This window comes from Stegostoma tigrinum, chromosome 1 (genome assembly GCF_030684315.1).
Source record: "Stegostoma tigrinum isolate sSteTig4 chromosome 1, sSteTig4.hap1, whole genome shotgun sequence".
In the NCBI taxonomy this organism is placed as follows: domain Eukaryota; kingdom Metazoa; phylum Chordata; class Chondrichthyes; order Orectolobiformes; family Stegostomatidae; genus Stegostoma; species Stegostoma tigrinum.
Genome location: NC_081354.1, coordinates 106,329,807 through 106,353,399, shown reverse-complemented (window position 1 = coordinate 106,353,399; position 23,593 = coordinate 106,329,807). Strand labels below are relative to the sequence as shown.

Genomic DNA, 23,593 nt, shown 5'->3' with positions numbered 1-23,593 from the left:
GGATAGAACCTCCAAATCAAGATGAAAAAGGTGTAAAGACACTTCTGTATAAAATGCTGGGCGATTTCCAAACAGTCAGAAATCCACATCAAATATGACGGACTACAATATTAGCTTATAGATTATCAGCTGCAAGCCTAAATTAAACTTCTTGAACACAAGGTAAGTATTATTGCACAATCAAGGAAATTTGAGTCATGAATACATCAACTTGCAGAGAACTAAACTGAAAGGTCTTGATTATGACTGGTTAGTCTTCACCTGGTCCACAATGTCTAAATGGACTGGAAACCCTGAATGGAAAATGAAATTGATTATCATTTTAATTCAATTAGTTTTTTTTAAATGCCTTGATAGACTCCTTGCTTGAACATAAGGATAAACACCATCAAAAAAGTTAGAAAGATTGCTCAAGCAGTCATATTGATAATAGCTAGGTAATCTGTGGAATGTCTCTAGGTTAAGATACAATATTTGACCTCAACTTGACGGTCTCCAGAATAACTCACCAATCCTGCTATTTTATAGTTTACACCAGTAAAGGGTGAAATACAAATGTACCTCATATCTCTATTTCATCTTGTCAGGTTATTATCCACCTGACTGTATCTTACGATTTAAGCATTAGTCAGCCAATAGTTTATACATCCTGAAGGGAAAAAGGATTAGGAGGCAGTTTTTAACCATTTGACTGATGCAGAAAACCACTACTTGAGCACCGACTTGCAAAAGGTCCTTGTCAGCCTCATTCATTATGTTTGGAATGCTCCAAGTATGATGCTTCTGCTTGACGACCAGTCCCTGAAGGGGCACACACCCTACTCACATAGTGCTGTAGCCAATATTCTGTTCCTCAAACATCTCTGAAACTTGATGATTATCACATGGCAATGCTCATCATCAGCAATGCACAAGTTGCCTTATAGGTCTTTCTTGCTGAAGCAATCAAATTGCTGAGGTAACTGCTTCAAAACGGAAAGTATTTACAGATCTCTTCTCCGCAACCTGCCACTGAGAAGGAAGTGAAATTTGCCTAAAGACAATTACATTTTTGCTCGGTAATTCCAAATGTGGCACTAAGGAACAGTGCACCTTAGAAAAGTTGCAATTGAGATTTCCCAAAAGAGAATATGGATATGAAACACAGATCCTGGACTATTTTGAACATGTGCTACATAACTTTGTCAATGAATCAAAGCATAAATGAGTCAACTGCCCAGATACAGGCTTGCATGGAGAAGCTGCACCCATAAGTGCTGTATACAAATACTTAGAGCCACTTCATAAATATTTGAATCATAGAATTTTACAGTAGAGGGAGGTCATTTGGCCCGCTGTGTCTGTACTGGCTCCTGAAAGAGCTAGTCCTATTCTCTGGTCTTATGTACATAGCCATTTAAATTAATCACTTTCAAATATTTATCTAGCTCTTTTGAAATATGCAATGGAATCTGCCTCCAACATTCTCCCAGACAGCACATTCCAAATCCTAACAACTCTGAGCAAAGATGGTTTTCTTCATCTCATTCCTAGTTTTCTTGCTGTAGAACATTTTTATTTGCTACATGGTAGGTTGCGGTTGCTTCTTTCACCATTCATCTGATATTGCTATCCTCCGATTCTTGATTTTTCTGCCAATAGTAATAGTTTATCTACTCTGTCAATGTATCATGATTTTGATTGAATAAATCCCTTCTCTAAAGGGAATGAATATAGGTTTTTCAATCCATGCAACAAACTCCTCACTTCGGGAATCATTCCCAAAATACTTTCTGCACCTTTTTTAAAACCTTCACCGCTTTCATGAAATGTGACACCTAGAAGTGGATACAACACTCTTACTGTTGCCGAATTGGTGTTCCACAAAAAGTCCATCATAACTGCCTTGTTTTGATACACTAGTTATTTGTAATAAGGAGAACATGGAGAGGATAGATAGAGTTAATCTAGTTGTCTTTCCCTAGGGATGGGGGATTTCCAAAAACTAGGGGGCACATGTTTAAGGTCAGAGGAGAGAGATTGAAAAAAGACATAAAAGACAAATGTTTTACATTCAGGGTGGAATGAACTTCCTGAGGAAATGGTGGATGTGCGTATAATTACAATATTTAAAAGACATTCGATAGATACATGAATTGGAAATGTTTGCAGGGATGTGGGCCAGGACCAGACCGGTAGGACAGGTTAGTTTGGGTTCATGTCTGGCATGGACTGGTTGGTCCAACGGGTGTGTTTCCATGCTGTGCGACACTACGTGATCTCACTAAGGCCGTGTATTCAAATCCCCTTATAATCAAGGCAAGCACTTGCATGCTTGCTTTCAGTGAAATGTGTGCAAGGGCACTCAGGACTCTGGATGTTAACATTTCCAAATCTATCACCATTTAAGTAATTCTCCACCATTGCTTTTCTGACTGAAGTGGACAACTTTACTTCATTTGCCATGCTTTTGCCCCTCACTAAACTTATCTAAATCATGCTGAAGCTTCCTTATGTTGTCTTCACCATTCACACTCCCACCAAATACTTCATCATTGGTAACACTGGATCATATTACATTTTGTTTCTTCATCCAAATCACTCATTGTGAATAGTTGGAGCCCAAGCACCCATTCCTATGGACACAACTTGTCATTTCCTTTGAATAAGACCCATTTATTACAACTTTATCCTGTCCATCCACTAACCAACACTCATTCCATGCCAGTATACTACATCAATTCCATGTGCTTTGATTTTGCACACTAACCTCTCATGGATAGCTTTACAAAAGCTTTCTGAAAATTCAAATAAACAACATCCAATGGTTTTCCCAACCATTTTTTATGTTATACTTTCAAAACGTCCAATAGGTTTGTCAACCATGGCTTCTCTTTCATAAATTCATGCTGACGGTGTAATCCTATTGTATTTTCTTTCCTCCCAGTGTTCTGCTCTCAAATGTGTGTAACAGACTCCATTATTTTCCCTACTATTGATGTTAGGCTAACCAGTGTGTAATTCCTGGTTTTCTCCCTCCGTGCTCCTTTTAAAATAGCTGGGTAGCATTTTTGCTATAATTTTAACCAGCTTTTTTTAAAAATTAGCAATGGGATGCAAGGAGTGATTTATCTATCTATATCTTAATATCATTCATTTTAGATTTTGGATTTTTAACAATTGGTACATTGATTTTGGTCTGTGCAGGAGGGACTTTCATAATTAACTTGTTAGTATTTCTGGAGCCATATTTTAAACTGGTACGAATTGGCAAGCACTTAGGGTAATTACAGCAACTTGTTTGCATTGAGAGCATTTCATGATTGGACAAAAGTAAATACTGAAAAGTGTTCACCTGCCTTCAGCTTAAAAAAAAATAAGGATTGTGTTTTGCTTGAGTGGGAGAAAAATAATTGAGAGCTTTTTGTTTGGTTTGCACAAGTCCTCGCTGAAGTTAGATGTAAGAAACAGTTTCTCCGTGAGTTGGTTCAGAGAAGTTAGGCAATAAGTTAACTTGTCGTAAGGTACTTAGTCCAAGCCGGAGGAGCTTTTTGAAGCTAACAAAGTTTAAGCTCGAAAATAAATAACTTATCAAACGTTCAAGACAGGAAATTTGGTAAAAAGGACAACTGATACAGAAGACCATAAGACCATAAGACATAGGAGTGGAAGTGAGGCCATTCATCCCATCAAGTTCACTCCGCCATTTAAATCATGGCTAATGGGCATTTCAACTCCACTTCCCTGCACTCTCCCCGTAGCCCTTGATTCCTTTTGGAGATCAAGAATTTGTCGATCTCTGCCTTGAAGGCATCCAACGTCCCAGCCTCCACTGCACTCCGTGGCAATGAATTCCACAAGCAGGAAGGGAACTCTCCCGGGTATTACTATTTTGTAAAGTGATGTTTTGATCTAAATGGAATTGCGCTTTTACTGTGATGTAAAATATTTAAATTTGTTATCTTTAAATACGTCATTCTATTCTATTTTAACTTCATTTCTTCTGGAAGGCTTGTTTTATTGTTAAAAATCAAATCTGTCATGAAACAACATAAATCTATCCGGCCTAAATAAAATCTGGGATCAACTGCAATAAGCGTCCAGTAATAATATCAGTAGGGAGTAAAAAAACTTCCGGACATACCCAGGATTTGAAATCTCCACATTCAAGAGGGATCTGGGTCTTTTTTTAAAAAAAATGGGTACCTTGTGGCCCTGGATCTGATGCAGTGGTGCTGTGGTAAAGCCAAGTGCATAGAATTTGAAGATGGCTTTGAATGTTACTTAAGAATTTTCTGGAAGTAGGAAAAATATAAAGTAGATTATTTGAAATCTTTAACTAAAGCTAATGTCAGGTAGGAGATAAATTGAAAGTAGGAGCAAAAGCAGGATCTCATAAGGATGAGATGCTCCAAATGAGTAACCAAGCTTCAGAACTGGAAGAAAGGAATCTTGAAATTGGGGTGTCACAGCTGAAATTAGTTAAGATACAGGTAGACATGAAAAAAATTGAATCAGAGAGAAGCGAAGAAAACATGAGGATATTGGGGAAAAAGGGGCAAAGTTAAGAAAACAGAAAAGGGAAAGGGAGGGTAAAGAAAAAAATGGGATATTGAAAATTAAGGAAAAATAAAAACACAGATATGATAGTGAGGGGAATTCTTTCTGGAGTACAAATACTTTCAGGTGATGCCATCAAGATCGTTTTTCTGGAAGAAAAACGACAATACTGCACAGGAACAAGCCCTTTGGCCTTCCAAGCCTGCATCAACATTATTTTGCCCTTCCATACCAAAACTGCATTCACTTACAGGATCCATATCCCTTTATTCCCTAGCGAGTTTTGAGAAGATTTGTAGCTCAGGTTGAGGTTCTGGGTGTGAGGTTGCTTGCTGAGCTGGAAGGTTAGTTTTCAGACGTTTCGTCACCATTCTAGGTCACATCATCAGTGAGCCTCCGACGAAGCGCTGGTGTTATGTCCCGCTTTCTATTTATCTGGTTAGGTTTCCTTGGGTTGGTGGTGATGTCATTTCCTGTCCTTTTTCTCAGGAGGATGGTAGATTGATTTGGAGCCAATGTGTTTGTTGATGGAATTCCGGTTGGAATGCCATGCTTCTAGGAATTCTCGTGCATGTCTGTTTGGCTTGTCCTAGGATGGATGTGTGTCTCAATCAAAGTGGTGTCCTTCCTCATCTGTATGTAAGGATACGAGTGATAGTGGGTCACGTCGTTTTGTGACTAGTTGATGTTCATGCATCTTGGTAGCTAGTTTTCTGCCAGTTTGTCCAACGTAGTGTTTGTCACAGTTCTTGCAAGGTATTTTGTAGATGACGTTCGTTTTGTTTGTTGTCTGTATAGGGTCTTTTAAGTCCATTAGCTGTTGTTTTAGTGTGTTGGTGGGTTTGTGGGCTACCCTGATGCCAAGAGGTCCGAACAGTCTGGCAGTCATTTCGGAAATGTCTTTGATGTAGGGGAGAGTGGTTATGGTTTCTGGGCCCGTTTTGTCTGTTTGTTGCTGAGAAATCGGCAGACCGTGTTCTTAAGGTACCCATTCTTTTTGAATACGCTGTATAGGTGATTTTCTTCTGCTGTTCGTAGTTCCTCTATGCTGCAGTGTGTGGTGGCTGGTTGGAATAATGTTCTAATGCAGCTTCGTTTGTGGGTGTTGGGATGATTGCTCCTGTAGTTCAGTATTTGGTCCGTATGTGTTGTTTTCCTGTAGACGCTGGTTTGATGATCCCCATTGGCTGTTCGCTCTACTGTGACATCTAGGAATGGCAGTTTGTTGTTGTTTTCCTCCTCTTTTGTGAATGTTATGCCAGTAAAGGGTATTATTGCTGGTCTTGAAGGTTTCCTCTAATTTGTTTTGTTTAGTGATGACAAAGGTCCCCAACAAAAGTTCCCAAAAGATCCTTGCTTACCTAGCATTTAGAATCCCCACAGCGTGGAAACAGGTTATTTGGCCCAACAAGTCCACACTGTCCCTCCAAACAGCATCTGACCCAGAGCCACACCGCACCTGCCATGTCTAACCCACCTAACCTAAACATCCCTGGGCACTATGGGCAATTTAGCATGGCCAATCCACCTACCCTGCACATGTCTGGACCATGGGAACAAACCACGGCACCTTCTAAGAATCTATTTACTGTCTTCACAGAAGAAGACACATCTAAGTAGTTGTTCAATTGTTCTGCCAATTCTAAATTTTCCTATTTCAGACTATAATGGGCTTATATTTGTCTTCACTAATGTTTTCTTCACTACATTCTTCTAAATATAGATGTAGAAGCTTCTACGTTCTTTGCAAGTTCACTCGCGTTCTCCATTTTTCCCTCAAGCCTTTGGTCTTCCTTTTCCGAATTCTGAACTGCTCAGTCCTCAGGGACAATTTCTCAACTTTATATGATTCCTGTTTGGCTCTAATGTTATTCTTTATTTTATTAGTCATGGTTGGGCCACATTTTCTGTTGCTCTCTTTCAGTCAAAAAGGAATGGATAACTAATGGATAGTCGACCTTTGAAATGTTAGCTATGCGTATCTGTCATGCCTTTAAATGGAAGTACCCAGTCTGACACAAGCAAATCATCCCTCGTAACTTCAGTTTTATAATTTTCTGCCTTTATATTTAAGACAGTAGATTCTGTTTGACATACTGCACTCTCTATCCCACTGAATAATTTTATGTTATAATCATTTTTTCATGAAGATTCTCTCAACTACATTATTCATTATCTCCTTTTGATTGAGAATCAATGTTATGAAGGGCTTAAGTTAAAAATACACAATAAACAGAACAATTGAGTTGTTCCATCAAGATTGCAATAGACTTAATTCAAGGACATACATGATCCTAACTTTTTTAAAGATTGTTTCAAATTGAACTTCCCTATCAATTCATTACCAAAATAAAGCCTTGGTGAACCACAAAATGTTGGAATGCTGGTTTACACCTGCACTGCATTCACACGGATTTCCCAACCTCCATTTCATTACAATGAGAAGGTGGGCGATTGACTTGGTGCTTCCCTGAAGGAAGGGGAAAATTTTAGGAAAAGTTATCACTGTAAACCTTCCAACATGAGATCTCAGAACATCTTTTTCAGCAGTCTGTTGTTTCTCACTCCCTCAGGCATGGATGCTAAAGGGAAAAAGACAAGGAGAAAAACGAAGAGAGTTAAAGAAATTCAACTAATGTACTTACAAGCCCCATCTTCATCATAGTTGCTAAGATCAAGGTTAATTGTTCTGCTAAATTCAAGCACATTGCACCACTGGTCCTTGTTGATCACTTTATACTTGGATTGCTGTGTGAAACAAAATTTTAAAAACGCTATAGATCATTTCATATGTCTTGATGATGCAGAAAAGCAAAATGTTTCTACTTTGCTTATACTATGGCAAACTACAAGTTAGCATATTCCTCACCATTCACATTTTGATGAAGCACGTTAAATCTAGTAGCGTCTTTCAGGAAAAAGTACAAACAGGCGATACCCAGATTTTACCAAATCAACCAATGGACAACTTTTGACATTTAAACTAAGTGTTATCAAATAATAAAAATTCCGTTGTTTCTGTGTTATTCAACTCAAGTGAAACAAACAATGAATTATTTGATATTGGCATGCAAACACTATAATAAGCCATTAGTACAGCAATCTGGGCATTCTGATGTAAGAGCGTTTAGTTATGCCTAGTTCAGTAACAGTTTTAGGCACATGCATTAATTTTAGTAGAAAGCACCTTAATACAGTCATATAAATACAGGTAAATATGTTTTACATGCATATATTTAACATGATCTCGCATCAAGCATTTAGGCCCAACAATTTTCAGAATCTTTTAAATAGATTAAAAATAGACCCTAGTAGTTGAATTATAGATAACGGTAGGTCAAAACAGCAACTGCGGAGAAGAACGCAACTGCGGAGAAGAACGCAACTGCGGAGAAGAACGCAACTGCGGAGAAGAACGCAACTGCGGAGAAGAACGCAACTGCGGAGAAGAACGCAACTGCGGAGAAGAACGCAACTGCGGAGAAGAACGCAACTGCGGAGAAGAACGCAACTGCGGAGAAGAACGCAACTGCGGAGAAGAACGCAACTGCGGAGAAGAACGCAACTGCGGAGAAGAACGCAACTGCGGAGAAGAACGCAACTGCGGAGAAGAACGCAACTGCGGAGAAGAACGCAACTGCGGAGAAGAACGCAACTGCGGAGAAGAACGCAACTGCGGAGAAGAACGCAACTGCGGAGAAGAACGCAACTGCGGAGAAGAACGCAACTGCGGAGAAGAACGCAACTGCGGAGAAGAACGCAACTGCGGAGAAGAACGCAACTGCGGAGAAGAACGCAACTGCGGAGAAGAACGCAACTGCGGAGAAGAACGCAACTGCGGAGAAGAACGCAACTGCGGAGAAGAACGCAACTGCGGAGAAGAACGCAACTGCGGAGAAGAACGCAACTGCGGAGAAGAACGCAACTGCGGAGAAGAACGCAACTGCGGAGAAGAACGCAACTGCGGAGAAGAACGCAACTGCGGAGAAGAACGCAACTGCGGAGAAGAACGCAACTGCGGAGAAGAACGCAACTGCATCTAGTTTAGAGTCTCTAAATATTAGAATTTTTTGGACAGCGTAAGATAAATTCCAATCACACAGCAGCATTACTATTACATTCAAATTAACTATGTAAATAGCGGTGGCAGAAATAGTTGCAAATGAAAAAGAGTTCACATTTTAATACCTCAAGGAACTGATGGAAGGCTGGAAAGAGTGGCCAGGTTTTTCCTAGAAGTAGTCCCAGCATGCATTTAGCAGTGCTAATCTCCAAACTACGCTGGTCCTTTTCCTGTTAAAAAAATGTAAACAAAATACAAAGGCATGTAGACATGAACAAGTCAGCAAGTCACTTCATTTCTAAAACTAGTCTGATAATGACATTTAGTTTTCGTTGCAATGCTACATTAATGAGCCAATTGATTATTTGCATTATATGTATATATTTTAAGTGCTGAATTTTTGATACAACATTAATTTAATATTTACAGAAATTAAGCAACTCAATACAGTTTCCAGACATTCTTCTATTCCCTAGAAACATGCACTATGGGAATTATGATTTGGAGTACTTCAGCGATGTTAAATAAAGAATGCTGCAGTGGTACTAAGCAAAGAAATTTCTTCTCCAGTTTTAAAAGCTACACACAAGGCACAAATGTATTTTTTTTTTAAATTAGAAATGTAAATTAATCAAATAAAAAAACACTTCTTTCATGTCTAAAGATGACCTGAAAGCCGTGCGTTAGAACAAGAACCACGAAATACATGCTTTAAATTTTAGCAAAATAGCACCAAAGTTGCCTTTGTGTGTTGTTCTTGTAGTTGTAGTTTGCCTTTCGACAGCCATTCTGTTGTTAAAGAATGTCAACAGTTGAAACCTCATGGTAAAACTTTAAATTTAGAACACAGACTTTACTTATTTATAAATATTATATTATTTTGAAATATTGCTATGTTTAATGAGGCCTTCGAGTTAAAGAACCCAAAATTGGTTCTACCCTTTCACACGTTTTCTTAAAGTAACTTAGCTCAGATTGTATACAGAGCCCTGCCAGCAACATGTAAAGTCAGTTTATTTTTGTCTTTGGGGTTTCAGTTCATTGCTATCGAAGGGCACTCTTTCTCATTGAGGAAAGAATCTCTTGGTGGCTTTTTTGGTCAGATTGGCAGGAATTGAATCAAAATACCCAAGAGATGCCAGTCAAAACTAAGGAGGTTTGGGGAAAGAAGAGGAGATTCATTTCTTCAGCCCTCAGGAGCAGTGCTATAGTGATAACGTAACTAAATTAATAATCCAAAAGGTCCAAACTAATACTGTGGGAACAGTCCCACCAAGGCAGTTAAGGGAAATTAAATTCAATCAATAAATCATGAACATGAATGCTGATGGGTCTCAGTAACAGTACACAAACCTACCATCAATTGCTGTAAACATGCGTCTGGCTTACTGATGTCCATTAGGAAGGAAATCTGCTATGCTTACCTAGTCTGACCTAGATACAACTCACTCACAATAACATGGTTGCTTCAAGAGCCCTCTAAAGTGGCCTAGCTACCCAATTGCCTTTAAATTGAGAATAGACAACAGATATTGGTCTTGTTAGTGGCTCACACATTACATAAAAGAAACGAATATACACTGTATCTGTCAATTTTGAAAGTGTTGATGGGGCAGACGTATAGGCAATTTTATAAAAGCCCTACAGTGTGGAAACAGGCCATTTGGTCTATCAAATCTACTGATCTTCTGAAGAACATCCCATCCATGCCGACCCCACTATCTGTAGCCCCACATTTTTCATGCCTGTACATCATGGGTAACTCTGCATGGCCAAACTACCTAATGTGCATAAATTTGGACTGTAGGAGGAAACCACAGCACCTCGTAGAAACCTACGCAGACATGAAGAGAGTGTGCAAACTCCACATAGACAGACTGTCGCCAGAGGCTAGAATCAAACCTGGGTCCCTGGTGCTGTGAGGCAGCAGTGCTAACCACGGAGCTACCACGCTGCCCAAATTGTACTGCTGGGATGAATGGCTATTTTCCAATCAAGCTTTACTTTATACCACTGTCTCTAGCTTCTCACTTGGTTCATGCTTAAACCCACCACTTGCAGTTTGACCAGAACTGCTATAATATGCAGTCACTTCCATACTCTGCTATTGTACACTGCAGAGCAGGGAAGTGTATCATTTTAAATTGAAAAACCTGATACTATTGGCTGGAATGGCAAAAACTCTGAATTACAATATTTAGCTGTGCAACTGTTTAGTAAAGGAAATGACAGAATGTAACAAAAGCTGCTGCTCTCCAAGAGAAATCAGTCAACTTTTTCGATCTGTCCTCACAACTGAAGTTTCTCATTCTTGAATCCATTGTTGTAAAATTTCTTCTGCACTTTCTTCAATGCATTTACATCCTTCTTATCATGTAAGCAACAGTATACAATGCACCAGCTAACAAAGTGTCTTGTATAAATGCAACATCATCTCCTTGCACTTCTACTCTATGCGGTAATTAACTTTTTTTTTGGACTATCCTTAATACCTTTCTGAAACAAGGTTATTATATTTTCAATTTTCCAGTCTTCTGGCACTTCCCAAACCCAATGAAAGCTGAAAGATTATGGCCTGAGCATTGGCCATTTCTAGTATCACTTCCTTCAAAATGCTTAAATGCATCTCATCCAGTTTTGGTGCCTGGTCAACTTTAAGTGCAAACAAACTATCCAAGACTTACTCCATATTAACTCGGACCCCTCCTATTAACAGAATTTCCTCCTCAGTCACCATAGCTTGGACTGTATCCTTCTCTTTTGTACTGACAAATGTAAAGTGTTCAATAAATAACTCAGCCATGCCCCCTACCTCCATGTGTAAAATCCCTTTTTGGTCTCCGATTGGCCCTATTTCTCCTTTAACCACACTGTTTATATGCCTAAAATGGTTAGTCTCTGAACATATTCACAGGAGGCGGCCAATGTTCTTTTAACGCAAGATTATACAAGAGGGGGGGGGGGGGGGGGAAGAAAGGAAAAAAAATTATATTGTGTCCGTCAATCATTTTGAGATCTTAACATGACTATCAAATATAAGGATAACTTTTTTTCCTCCAACAATATCTTTTTCAGAAGCTCAATCCCGGAGAACTGTCACTTTTATCTTTAAATTTAATTAAATACATGAAGGACTGTTAGCAGTCATCCTTATTGGACTGCTACTCAAGTCAGTTCTGTTGGCCTGGATTCCTCTTCCGTTCTGACAGATTCTACAAACTCTCAATCTGGAGGTTGTACTAATCTAACAGAATGCTCTTCTGCTAGTCTGAAACTGAAAGCTAAGCTACCAGCAACCCTGATCACTTGTTTTCCTTATATCACAGACTCAACAGTGAAAACACTTCAACTAACACGACAGGTATCTGGCTGAGCACTTACCAAGTCACATTTTGGAAAATTTGGACCCGGTGGGTCTAAATGAGACTCAGAAACGGCATTGGCTTGGTTGGCCAAAGAGCCTGCTCCTGTGTTGTACTGAATTGTATCGTAACTGAATTGTATAAATTTTTTAGAAGTATGCGCTTAGGTCATTTTTCCAAATAATTTTCTGAACTCTTAAAAAACAAAAAGTCAATAGCACAGAACTGAAATTCACCTGCTTCAATCTTAAACCAAATTAGACCATCTGGCCCCTTGGAACTGCTCGGCCATGCGTTAAGATAATGGCTGACCTTTTTGTGGACTCAGCTCTGTTTACCCGTCCAAATATTTATATTTGCCTTAAAAACATTCAACAAGGTAGCCTCAACTGCTGTGTTCATCCAGCCTCACATTTTATTATCTTGGAATCTCCAGCATCTGCAGTTCCCATTATCTCAGCCTCAACTGCTTTATTGGGCAGGGAATTCCACAGATTCACGACCCTTTGGGTGAAGAGATCCCACATCTACTCAGTCCTAAATCTGGTTTCTCCCCACCCCCCGCTTATTTTGAGGCCATGGCGTCAAGCTCTATATTCACCCAACAGAGGAAACAACCTCCCTGCAAATTCCAAACTGATAACAAATTATATACCTTTGTCATAACATTTAATGGATAGGGCAGAGGCGGGGGACAATTTCAGTGGTTTGGTGAAGGATTCAAATATATCAAAGTTTTTAAAAATGGACCAAATGTTTTTCTACAAGATAACAGAATAGTATTGTATTTTAAAACTGTGAATATCTACTAGTCTTGGTCTTATGACAAGTTTTGGAATTTCACTCATTTGCACTTTCAAAATTTTCTTACAATTTTTACTTACCCGGGCAAAATCAAAGGCATATCTGTATACAAGTTTAAAATTTGTGGGTTCGTTCAACAATGATCTCAAGTAATCTAATGAATTTCTCAGTTTCTCTGTTGTGTCACACCTTAAAGTGGAAAGCAGAAATAAAAAAGATACATAACATTTTTACAGTCAAAACCATATTAGGTTATCAGACTAAATGCATAACACTTTTATTGTTGAATAAGTACTCAATGGCGACCAGGAGGAGCCAAGAGTGGGGTGTGTCCAGCAAGAACCCTTGCAGCTAAATTTATTAGATAGGAAGCAAGTGAGGGGAGGTAAAACAGGAGACAACCATTCCTGACTAAGACTGCCTAATATTTAGAGACAGATTTCAGAGCGAAATTAAGAAACATTCTTATATTCCAGTTGTTCTTAATCCTGCTTTAATTGGCAATCTCACTCCAAAACTGTAGAATTGGTTTTGTGGGAAGTCAGGAAAAATTGCCATAAATGTGACTGCAAGTTTGAGTTGAGCTGCTGGAGGTGCGTCAACAATATCATAGGAAGAAATCTGGAACTCTCTCCCAAGAATGACAATTAAGAGTGAAACTGAAATTATGGATTAATAATACCTGGTTGACTATAAAATTAAGAGATATAGGAAAAAGGCTGGCATATATGAATTCAGCTGCAGATCCTTCAGAAGGGCAGGACAGGTCTGAAGACCTAAACAGCCAACTACCACTTCACAGTTCAGGGAAAGTTTAAACAAATTATGCTCATTTTACGAAAGGAATGTTATTGCTGTAGAAGGGACTCTTCTCACTACCAATATCAGTTGCCTAAAATAAGTATTCTTAGTTCAATTCTCCTGGTTCACAATATTGCTGACACGCCTCCAGCAGCCCAAACTAAGAAATGGTACTGCCAATCACATTTCTGGCAATTTTCCTGACTTCCCACAGAAGCAATTCTACAGTTTTGGAATGAGATTGCCAATTAAAGCAAGATTAGGAACAAGTGTCTTTTGAAGGCCAATGCTCACTAGAAATTGAATGAGATGCTATCCAAACATCTCATTTCAGACTCAACTAACTGGTAGAACAGAAGTGTGAAACTAGCAGTACAACAGGCATGATGATTTGAAACAGCCATATTTTGTAATGCAGAATTGCAACATAAATAGAACAGGTGAAATCTACACTTTAAAAATAAAACATTATTTGAAAGCTTTAAATTAACTGTCAACTATTTCAAATAAAAACTAAACCAAAAGCTCTTCATACTGTAATAAGGTCATTCCCTTCAACCATTCTTGTAGAGTGAAGTAACCCATGCTCTGGGCATCCAACTTCCAGGCAAGCACCAACATCACCACCTACAATAAGTACAAGAGAGCAATAATAGCATACAACATTTGTTTTAAAAAGATTTCTGCAATCAGAATTCAAAGAATATATTCAATAGTTCAGTTATGAAACCAATACCATTTTGGGTATCAGATAACACAAATCACCCCATAAAGCACATTACAGATCAATTCTTTCTGTTCTTCCGTACCACCACAAAATGACTCATTTTCAAAAATTCATTTACAGAATATGGCACTATAGGCTAGGCTAGCATTTAAACTCAATTCCCCTGCATAAGGGAGTGCCGAACTGCTTTTTTAAACCATGGCAGTCCTTGGACATATAGGGACACCCACAATGCTACAAAGAGAATTAGCATTAAGATTTTATCCCAGAGTGAAGGAACAGCAATATAGTTCAAAGTTAGGATGCAGTGTGACTTGCAGGGGTAATTGCAGGTGGTGTTCTATGCATCCGCTGCCCTTGTAACTGTCAGACATCAGCTTCCATGTGTTGCTTCAGCAAAGCTTTAGATGGCACACATGGCTGCCACTGTGCACTGGTGGTACAGTGTGAATGTTGACGTTATTACATGGAGTGTCAATCAAGCAGGCTGCTTTATTCCAGACAGTGTTCTGCTTGGAGTGTTGTTTGCATTGCACCTATCCAAGCAAAGGGAGAATATTTCAATTCTTGCCAATGTGACTTGGAGAGAGTGGACAGGCATAGGGGAGAAAGGTGGTGACTTACTTAATACAGAATTCTCAGCCTCTGACTCTCTGTAGCCATAGTATTTATGTGGCTGGTTCAGTTGCTGGTTGATGGTAACTCCCACAATGCTCAAAGTGTCATTCAGAGATGGTAACTGCACTGAATATCAAGCAACAGTTAGATGCTGTTCTGTTGGGACTGGCCACTGCCTGACACTTGTAGCATGAATGTTCCTCATCAGCTCAAACCTGAATTGGAATGAAGAATCTAAATATGTCCATGAAACCACCACTGATGGTCAGGAAAACCTATCTGGGTTTACTAATGGCTTCAATTTGCCTGGAATCGATCCCATTCAGCACAGGGGTAGGGCCAGGCATGATGGATGGGATCTGCAATGTGAAGGCAAGATTTCATCTTCAAAAGGACACCGCAAGGATCACTACTAAATGATACTTTAATGGACAGGTGCACCTGCAACAGATAGACTGGTGAGGATAAGGTCAATCTGGCTTCCTCATCACCTGTAGGATTTGCCCTCAAGAAATTGGTCAGTTCAATCTGTTATGGTGCAACAAACCCACTCCTGGCAATGGTCACTTAAAATGGCGTTCAACATGGAAAACTAATTCATCTTTTTTCTCTTGGGGTGGGTGGTGGAAAGAGGCAGAGAGACGGATAAAAAGCAAACCAAGTTGGGGGCAGGGAGTTGCTGCTAGTGGTGGTGGCAACAGAGGACAGAGGCATTAATCAGTAGGTTTCTTTGTCCATGTTTATCCCAACTCCATCAGACTTCACAGAATCAATGTTGAGGACTCCCACTACAAATTTCTTCTGACTATTTACCACTGTGCTATCACCTCTAGTGAATCTGTCCTGTCAGCGGAGCAGGGTATGCCCAAGGATGGCTAAATCCAGGAGACTGCTTGGAAGATATGGCTCTTTCAGGCCATGCCTCTGAGTTCTAGTTTCACCAGCCAGTGAAAACAACCTCCCTGCAAATTCCAAACTGAAATTATATACCTTTATCATAACTTTTAATGGATGAGTTGGGGGGGAGGTTAATTTTAGTGATTTGGTCAAGGATTCAAATAGATCAAAACCAAAATTATTATACTTTTCTAGAGATAAGAGAACAGACATAATTTTCAAGATTGCAAATGTCTACTAGCCTTGGTCTTAAGACAAGTTTTCGAATTTGACTCACTTACATTTCTAAGATTTTCTTACATGAGAGTAACTTACTGTGCAAAATAAAATTTCTTGAATAGTCTGTGGGGCAGATCTCACAATTTTGACACATGCTCTCGATGTTAATAAGAATTTTTCTATGTTAACAGGGCTGCATACGTAATCATTTCTGATGGGTTGGTCAGTGTCAGTTGATCTACTCACTTCTTTTTTCAGGCTCTTTAAGCTGTTAGATACAACTGAGTTGCTTGCTAGGCCATTTAAGATTGCTGTTGGATCTTGAATCAGCATCATGAGGCCAAAGCAGGTGAGGAAAGCAGGATTTTCTTAGTGGACATGAGTAACTTCCACAGGCATTTTTGAAAGCAATAGCTTATAAAACAGGATAAAAATCCAAACTGTCAAGAAGTATATTTCTGACAGTGCTACGCTTTCAACTCCTTTCATAAAAAGCTGTTTGGTTATTTCAATCAAAATGGCACTTGCATTATTACTTGTTCGGGAATTTGTGACTACTTTAGCATACTATTAGGGAAAACAAAAGGGATAACACTATCAGTCCACTGCATTCTAATAATACATCTGATCCTGGATTTTGACGAGTAGAAAAAGGGATTCCTTCTTCTACAAGGGCACAGCAGAGCACTGAGATAAAAGATCAATGGAGCCTTCACAAGCTGGATAAATTCAAAAATTCAGCAGGAATAAACAGTTAGGTTTAGAATTAATTTTAGAAAAATAAAACCCTTACTCTTACAGACCTTTTTAGTTAAGGTATGTTAAAAAATATACATTACTTGGTCCATCAGGGAATAATGCAATTGCTGTTATAAACTGAACTTTTGTGACAAAAGCATTTCGTATAACTGATTTAATCTTTAACTGCTACTGTAGGCTGGTTCAGCAACAATTTACTACCAACTCTCCAATCAGCCCTCACTACATTCCATTTGAATTTTCAAACATCAACTTTTTAAAATTAAACTGGATTGTATAGAAAATTAACAGGGAAAATGTTAGAGAAGTGGAGAAGAAAATTACAGATTTCAACTGTTAGTATACAATAATTTGTGCACTTGAATACTCAATTCTCTTTTGAACTAATATCTTCAAACACCAATTCTACAATTGTAAAAGAGACTTATTACAATCAATTATATAATAGTTGAAGGAAAAGGCAGAATAAAAGAGAAATGGAAACAAGACAGGCACAAAAGATTAGGACTATTGGCTAAGTGCAGGATAAGCATCATCGTTTTTGGTTAAAAGGTCTATTTTCATGGTATTACACCTACACATTTCCATGTTATCTGCTATTTTATGTAAGCAGTGTTGATTTGCTCAAATGTTAGCACCAGATATATTAAACATTTTTAAATGCAGTTTTCTTGCAGAAACTAAACATTACCTATCCTCATTTAAAGGACACACAGACAACATCTTTTGAGAGTTGCAACTTTCTCCCTCAAACAAAAACTAAAATTCTGCAATTCTTTAAGAAAATTGCGATTAGACAACAGAAGACCCATTTTTAGCTCACAAAAAGGACATGGCTTCACTTTCAGGGAGTTAGCTTCTCATCATCTGCAGAGATTGTTATGTTTTCTGAAAAGCTGCAATTTGAATTATATCTCTGCCTTATAGTTTGTGACCAGTACATTATGTTCAATTCACTAAAGTGCTGAAAAGTAACTGCCAAAATCACAAACCGTCCCAGAAGCCTGAAAAATCTCTACACACAATTAATACAAAAAGTTCAGTCTACCTTTCTTACAAATATACAAATACAAAAGCGATTCAACATAAATGCTTAAAATAAAAGTTCTGTTAGCTTTTTTTGCACTGCTCCACATTTTGCAGACAAGTACTTACATTTTCAGGTTCAACTCCAATATCTTCACAGAATTTCTCCATGTCTTCAGGGCCTATAACATCATCACTACCTGCATAATAGGACATTACTTAGATATTTTATTGCCATACTCTCCCAGAGTAAATTGTCAATGATGAGCTGTCTCTGAACAAATTTCTGGTGGTGACAAATACCTTTAACTAATTTATCTTTGAAACTGTAAAGTTGGAGCAGCATTTCCAAAATACAGGGTGTCCTCACAAAATCAGGTAGATTGATTCCAGTTAGATTTTTCAGCATTGTTAAAACTTGAGTTAGTTCCATGGGCATTCCTTAGCAGAAATATAAAACACTCACCTCAAACCCCCTCCGTAGGGAAATACAGGAGTTTAAAATGGTTAAATTCCTACATTGGAAAATTAAACAACATACCCGACTCCACCATTCAATTAGGTCATGGCTGCTCATCTACCTCAGTTTGGGAATGTGGCACTCTGAATGACATTAGTCTCCAGAAATCTAAAGATTTCTGTCATTACCATGTTCAATGATTGAGTTTTCACAGCTCACTGGATTAGAAAACTGAAAAGATCTACTATTTTGTCAAAGATGAAATTTCTCCTCATGTCAATCTTACATGGTTCACCCTTTAACTTGAAATTACATCTCATGGTTTTAAGCTCACTGGCAAGGAGAAATATCTACATTCCTCCTGTCAGGCCTTTTAAGAATTTTGCCAGTTTGAATCAAGTCAACTCTCATTCTTTGAAATTCTAGGAAATAAGGCCTGCTCTCCTCAAAATATTCCACAACCCGAAGTGAGATCTTCTATTGCACTCGCTCCCCAGGAGAAGTGTAAACTTCCTCAGGAAAGTAGCTAAAACAGTAAATACTCTAATGCACTACTGTTGTGCCACAAGAGACACCTATGGCCTATACATCCAGATATCTTTGAAGCAACCTGCTCAGAGATGTTACTGCACAACTCTGGAGCAAGTTGGACTTGAATCTAGACTTCTGGCCCATATGAAGGGACACCACCACTGCATGACAAGAGCTGTTAGCCTGCACATCTATTGTGCTGCAATTCAATCGCATTTATATTTTCTATTCAACCCGTTCAGTGATGTTATTGCAAATCTCTAGAGGAAGCAAGACTGAACCTGGGCCTCCTGGTTCAGAGATAGGGATGCTATCACTGTGCCACAAAAGCCCTGGTCTGCACATCGAATAACTGAACATTGTTTCCCCCACTAAATCATAGAATCCCTATAGTGTGGAAAAAGGTCATTCAGCCCACTGAGTCTGTATCGACCCTCCAAAGTGCATCCCTTCCTACTCCTGTAACCCAACATTTCCCACGGCTAAACTAGCTAGCCTGCACATCCCTGAAGACTACAGTCAATTTAGCATGGCCAGCCTACCTAACATGCACATGTTTGGATTGTGGGAGGGGGAAAAAAAGCACACAGACACTGGGAGAATGTGCAAACTCCACACAGAGTTGCCCAAGGGTAGAATCAAACTTGGGTTCCTGATGCTGTGATGCAGCTATTCTAACCAATGAACCTCCATGCCACCCATTTTTGATCTATTAACTATCACCAGTAAATCATTGGTGTTTTCCAATTCGTTATTTTACATGCAAAGCAAAGCCCATTAAAAGTAATGCAGATCATTGTGCTCCTAAATCCAACTGGATATAGATTGTGGACTGTATTTGTAGCACTGATCCTTGTGACATCCAGTTAGCAACTGCATGCCATGACAAGAATGATTGATTTATTCTTGTTGTTTTCTGCCCGTTAATCAATTCTCAGTCTATGCAGGTATATTTTCTTCAATTAATAATTGGGAATTGGTCAGAAAACTTGCCATTATCTGGGACACACAAAAGGGTGTTACATTGGTACTATCAAACTAGATGTAAACATGCAGACAAGAGCAAATTCAGTGACTTACCTCAGCAGAGCATTGTTCAATTGAAAATCTACACTGACATGGTATTAAAAACAGTCAAATGGTGTGTTATATCTAAAACAAGCAAAGTTCATCAAGTTTCCCACTGTCGTCAGCAAGTTATGTCACAAACCAGTTTTAACGGGTATGGATTGGTTTTCCAAACTAAGTTTACAATGTTGAAAAACCAAGAAAGTTGATCATTTGATGAACTGCTTTGGCAATATTTTCAAAAGATACATGAGGGCATAATTAGAGTAAAATGTACACAGCTCATTAGACCCACGCAAAACCAGTACTTAGTGCACACAGCCAGTTTCAGATGCTCTCAAGAGCTTAGGTTCTTTCCTTCTACCTCAATCTAAGAGTAACAGAACACAGAACTGCACAGCATAGGAAAGGGCCCTTCGGCACACCATGTTGTGTCGGGCATAGTGGCAAATTAAACTAATCCCTTCGGCCTGCCCTTGATCCATTTCCCTCTACTCCTTCCATATTCACTATTTACCTAAAAATCCCTTAAACATCCCTCTTGTGTCTGCCTCCTCCACCACCCTTGGCAGTGCATTTATGACTCCTACCACTGTATAAAAATCTTGCCCCTCACAGCTCCTTTGAACTCTCCCTCTCAACTTAAAATGCATGTCTCCTAATATTAGACATTTCAACTTTGGGAAGAAGATCTGTCCATCAACCCTACCCATGCATCTCAACTTTATAGGCTTTTATCAAGTCACCCCTCAGCCTATGCTACTCCAGATAAAACAACCCAAGTTTTTCTGGTATCTCTTCATAGATCATACCCTCTTATCCAGGTAGCATGCCAGTAAACCTACTGCACCCTCACCAAAGCTCCCACTTCTTCCTGTGATTTGGTGACCAAAATTGAACATAATGTCCAAGTGTGGCTTGAGCAAAGTCTTATAAAGCTGCAACATGACATCCGGACTCTTGTATCAATTGCCCGGCCAATACAGCCAGGCATGCCATACAGTTTCTTTATCAGCCCACATACTTGTGTGGTCACTTATAGGGAGCTAAGGACTTGAGCCTCAAGATCCTCTATGTATCAATGCTGTTCAGGGTCCTGCCATTAACTGTCTACCTTTCCATAATATTTGATCTTCCAAAGTGCAGCACCTCACACTTAACTGGACTAAGCTCCATCTACGCAACTGATCTACAATCTCAATGTATCCCCTGACAACCTTCTAAACTACCTTAAACTCCACCAATCTTGGTATTGTCTGCAAACTTATTAACCCACCAATCTACATTTTCATCTAAGTCGTTTATATATATCACAAACAGCACAGGCCCCAGTACAGATCCCTGCAGGACATCACTTAGTCACAGACCACCAGCCTGAAAAACACCCTTCTACCACTACCTTATACCACTATGGGCAAACCAGTTCTGAATCCAAACGGTCAAGTCACTATAGACCCCACGCACCTTAATCTTCTGGAGGAGGCCAAAATGACAGGCCTTGTCGAAAGCCTGACTAACATCCACTGCTCTACCCTCTAATCGTTTTCATCACCTCCTCAAAAAATTCAATCAAGTTAGTAAGACATGACCGGGCCCGCACAAAGCCAAGCTAATTATCCCTAATTACGCCATGTTTTTCCAAATGAGCATAATTCATGCCCTTGAGAAATTTTCTCCAGTTACTTCTTAACCACCGATTTATTCTTATTTCCCTTCTTGAACACAGGAACAACATTAGCTACTTGCCAGTCCTTCAGGACCTCTCCAGTGGCTAGCGAAGATATAAAGATATTGGTCAAGGCCCCAGGAATCTCCTCTATTGCCTCTCAATAACCTGGCATAGATACCACTGGGCCCTGTGGACCTGTCCACCTTAATGCTCTTCTTTCTTGATCTCAAAATGTCCTAGCATATTAACATGTTCCACACTACTCTCACTGTTCTCCATAGCCGCCTTTTGGGTGAATACTGACACAAACTACTCATTTAGGATCTCACTCACATCTTCTGCCTCCAAGCACAAGTTCTCTCCTTAATCCTTTAAAAACAAGAGGATAACTAGGAAGAAGGTATGTATAGAATAGTCCATTTTCCTTTTTGACTTAATTCACAAGCTCCCTCATTATCCAAGGATCCATTAACATGCCATCCTTGTTCTTTCTCCTTACCAGAGCATACCGGTCCTAAACTTTGATCAGTAGATATTTAAACAATTCCCACATATCAAATGTGGACTTGTTTCAGAGATAATAGGAACTGCAGATGCTGGAGAATCTGAGATAACAAGATGTGGAGCTGAATGGACATTGCAGGCCAAACAGCATCGGAGGAGCAGGAAAGCTGATGTTTTGGGGCCTAGGCATGAAACGTCAGCCTTCCTGCTCCTCGGCCTGCTGTGTTCATCCAGCTCTATGCCTTGTTATCTTAAATGTGGACTTGCCCGAGAACAGCTCCTCCCAATTAATACTCCCTAGCTCTTGCCTAATACTGCCATAATTTGCCCTCTTCAAATTTTGTACCTTCCTGCAAGATCCTGACATTTGTAAAAATTTAAGGAATTGTAATCACTGTTTCCAAAATGCTCTCCAACTGAAAGATCAGTGACATGGCCAGGCTCATTAGCCAGTATTTGGTCCAGAACGGCCCCTCCTCTGGCTGAATTAGTGAAAATAGATTCCCCAGCCCCTAAAACCTAAGTATTTCAATAGGTCCAAAATTTAAATATGCTTAAATGATGATCAAGAGAACCAACCGTATCTCATAATAAACACAACAGGATTACACTTATAAACGAGGTTGCCCTGTGGTAATAAAATGTGAGGCTGGATGAACACAGCAGGCCAAGCAGCATCTCAGGAGCACAAAAGCTGACGTTTCGGGCCTAGACCCTTCATCAGAGAGGGGGATGGGGGGAGGGAACTGAAATAAATAGGGAGAGAGGGGGAGGCGGACCGAAGATGGAGAGTAAAGAAGATAGGTGGAGAGGGTGTAGGTGGGGAGGTAGGGAGGGGATAGGTCAGTCCAGGGAAGACGGACAGGTCAAGGAGGTGGGATGAGGTTAGTAGGTAGCTGGGGGTGCGGCTTGGGGTGGGAGGAAGGGATGGGTGAGAGGAAGAGCCGGTTAGGGAGGCAGAGACAGGTTGGACTGGTTTTGGGATGCAGTGGGTGGGTGGGGGGGGGGGGGGGGGGGGGGGGGGAGAGCTGTGCTGGTTGTGTGGTGCAGTGGGGGGAGGGGATGAACTGGGCTGGTTTAGGGATGCAGTAGGGGAAGGGGAGATTTTGAAACTGGTGAAGTCCACATTGATACCATATGGCTGCAGGGTTCCCAGGCGGAATATGAGTTGCTGTTCCTGCAACCTTCGGGTGGCATCATTGTGGCAGTGCAGGAGGCCCATGATGGACATGTCATCTAGAGAATGGGAGGGGGAGTGGAAATGGTTTGCGACTGGGAGGTGCAGTTGTTTGTTGCGAACTGAGCGGAGGTGTTCTGCAAAGCGGTCCCCAAGCCTCCGCTTGGTTTCCCCAATGTAGAGGAAGCCGCACCGGGTACAGTGGATGCAGTATACCACATTGGCAGATGTGCAGGTGAACCTCTGCTTAATGTGGAATGTCATCTTGGGGCCTGGGATGGGGGTGAGGGAGGAGGTGTGGGGACAAGTGTAGCATTTCCTGCGGTTGCAGGGGAAGGTGCCGGGCGTGGTGGGGTTGGAGGGCAGTGT

At 40.0% G+C, this 23,593-nt stretch overlaps 1 protein-coding gene across 6 annotated transcripts in view; it reads right to left on the bottom strand.

The window, feature by feature from the left end:
• Nucleotides 1–23,593, bottom strand: part of dcun1d4 (DCN1, defective in cullin neddylation 1, domain containing 4 (S. cerevisiae)) — a 79,490-nt gene that overhangs the window by 11,361 nt on the left and 44,536 nt on the right. For 3 of the 6 annotated variants that reach the window (XM_048534675.2, XM_048534683.2, XM_048534710.2), the window contains 5 exons: nucleotides 17,945–18,033; nucleotides 14,105–14,196; nucleotides 12,849–12,957; nucleotides 8,728–8,832; nucleotides 7,185–7,287 (listed from right to left, as the gene is read on the bottom strand). In XM_048534675.2, coding sequence (XP_048390632.1) covers nucleotides 7,185–7,287; nucleotides 8,728–8,832; nucleotides 12,849–12,957; nucleotides 14,105–14,196; nucleotides 17,945–18,033 — 498 coding nt within the window. The remainder of the gene's footprint in view (nucleotides 1–7,184; nucleotides 7,288–8,727; nucleotides 8,833–12,848; nucleotides 12,958–14,104; nucleotides 14,197–17,944; nucleotides 18,034–23,593) is intronic. The other 3 variants (XM_048534692.2, XM_048534700.2, XM_048534719.2) reach the window with 1 other exon arrangement.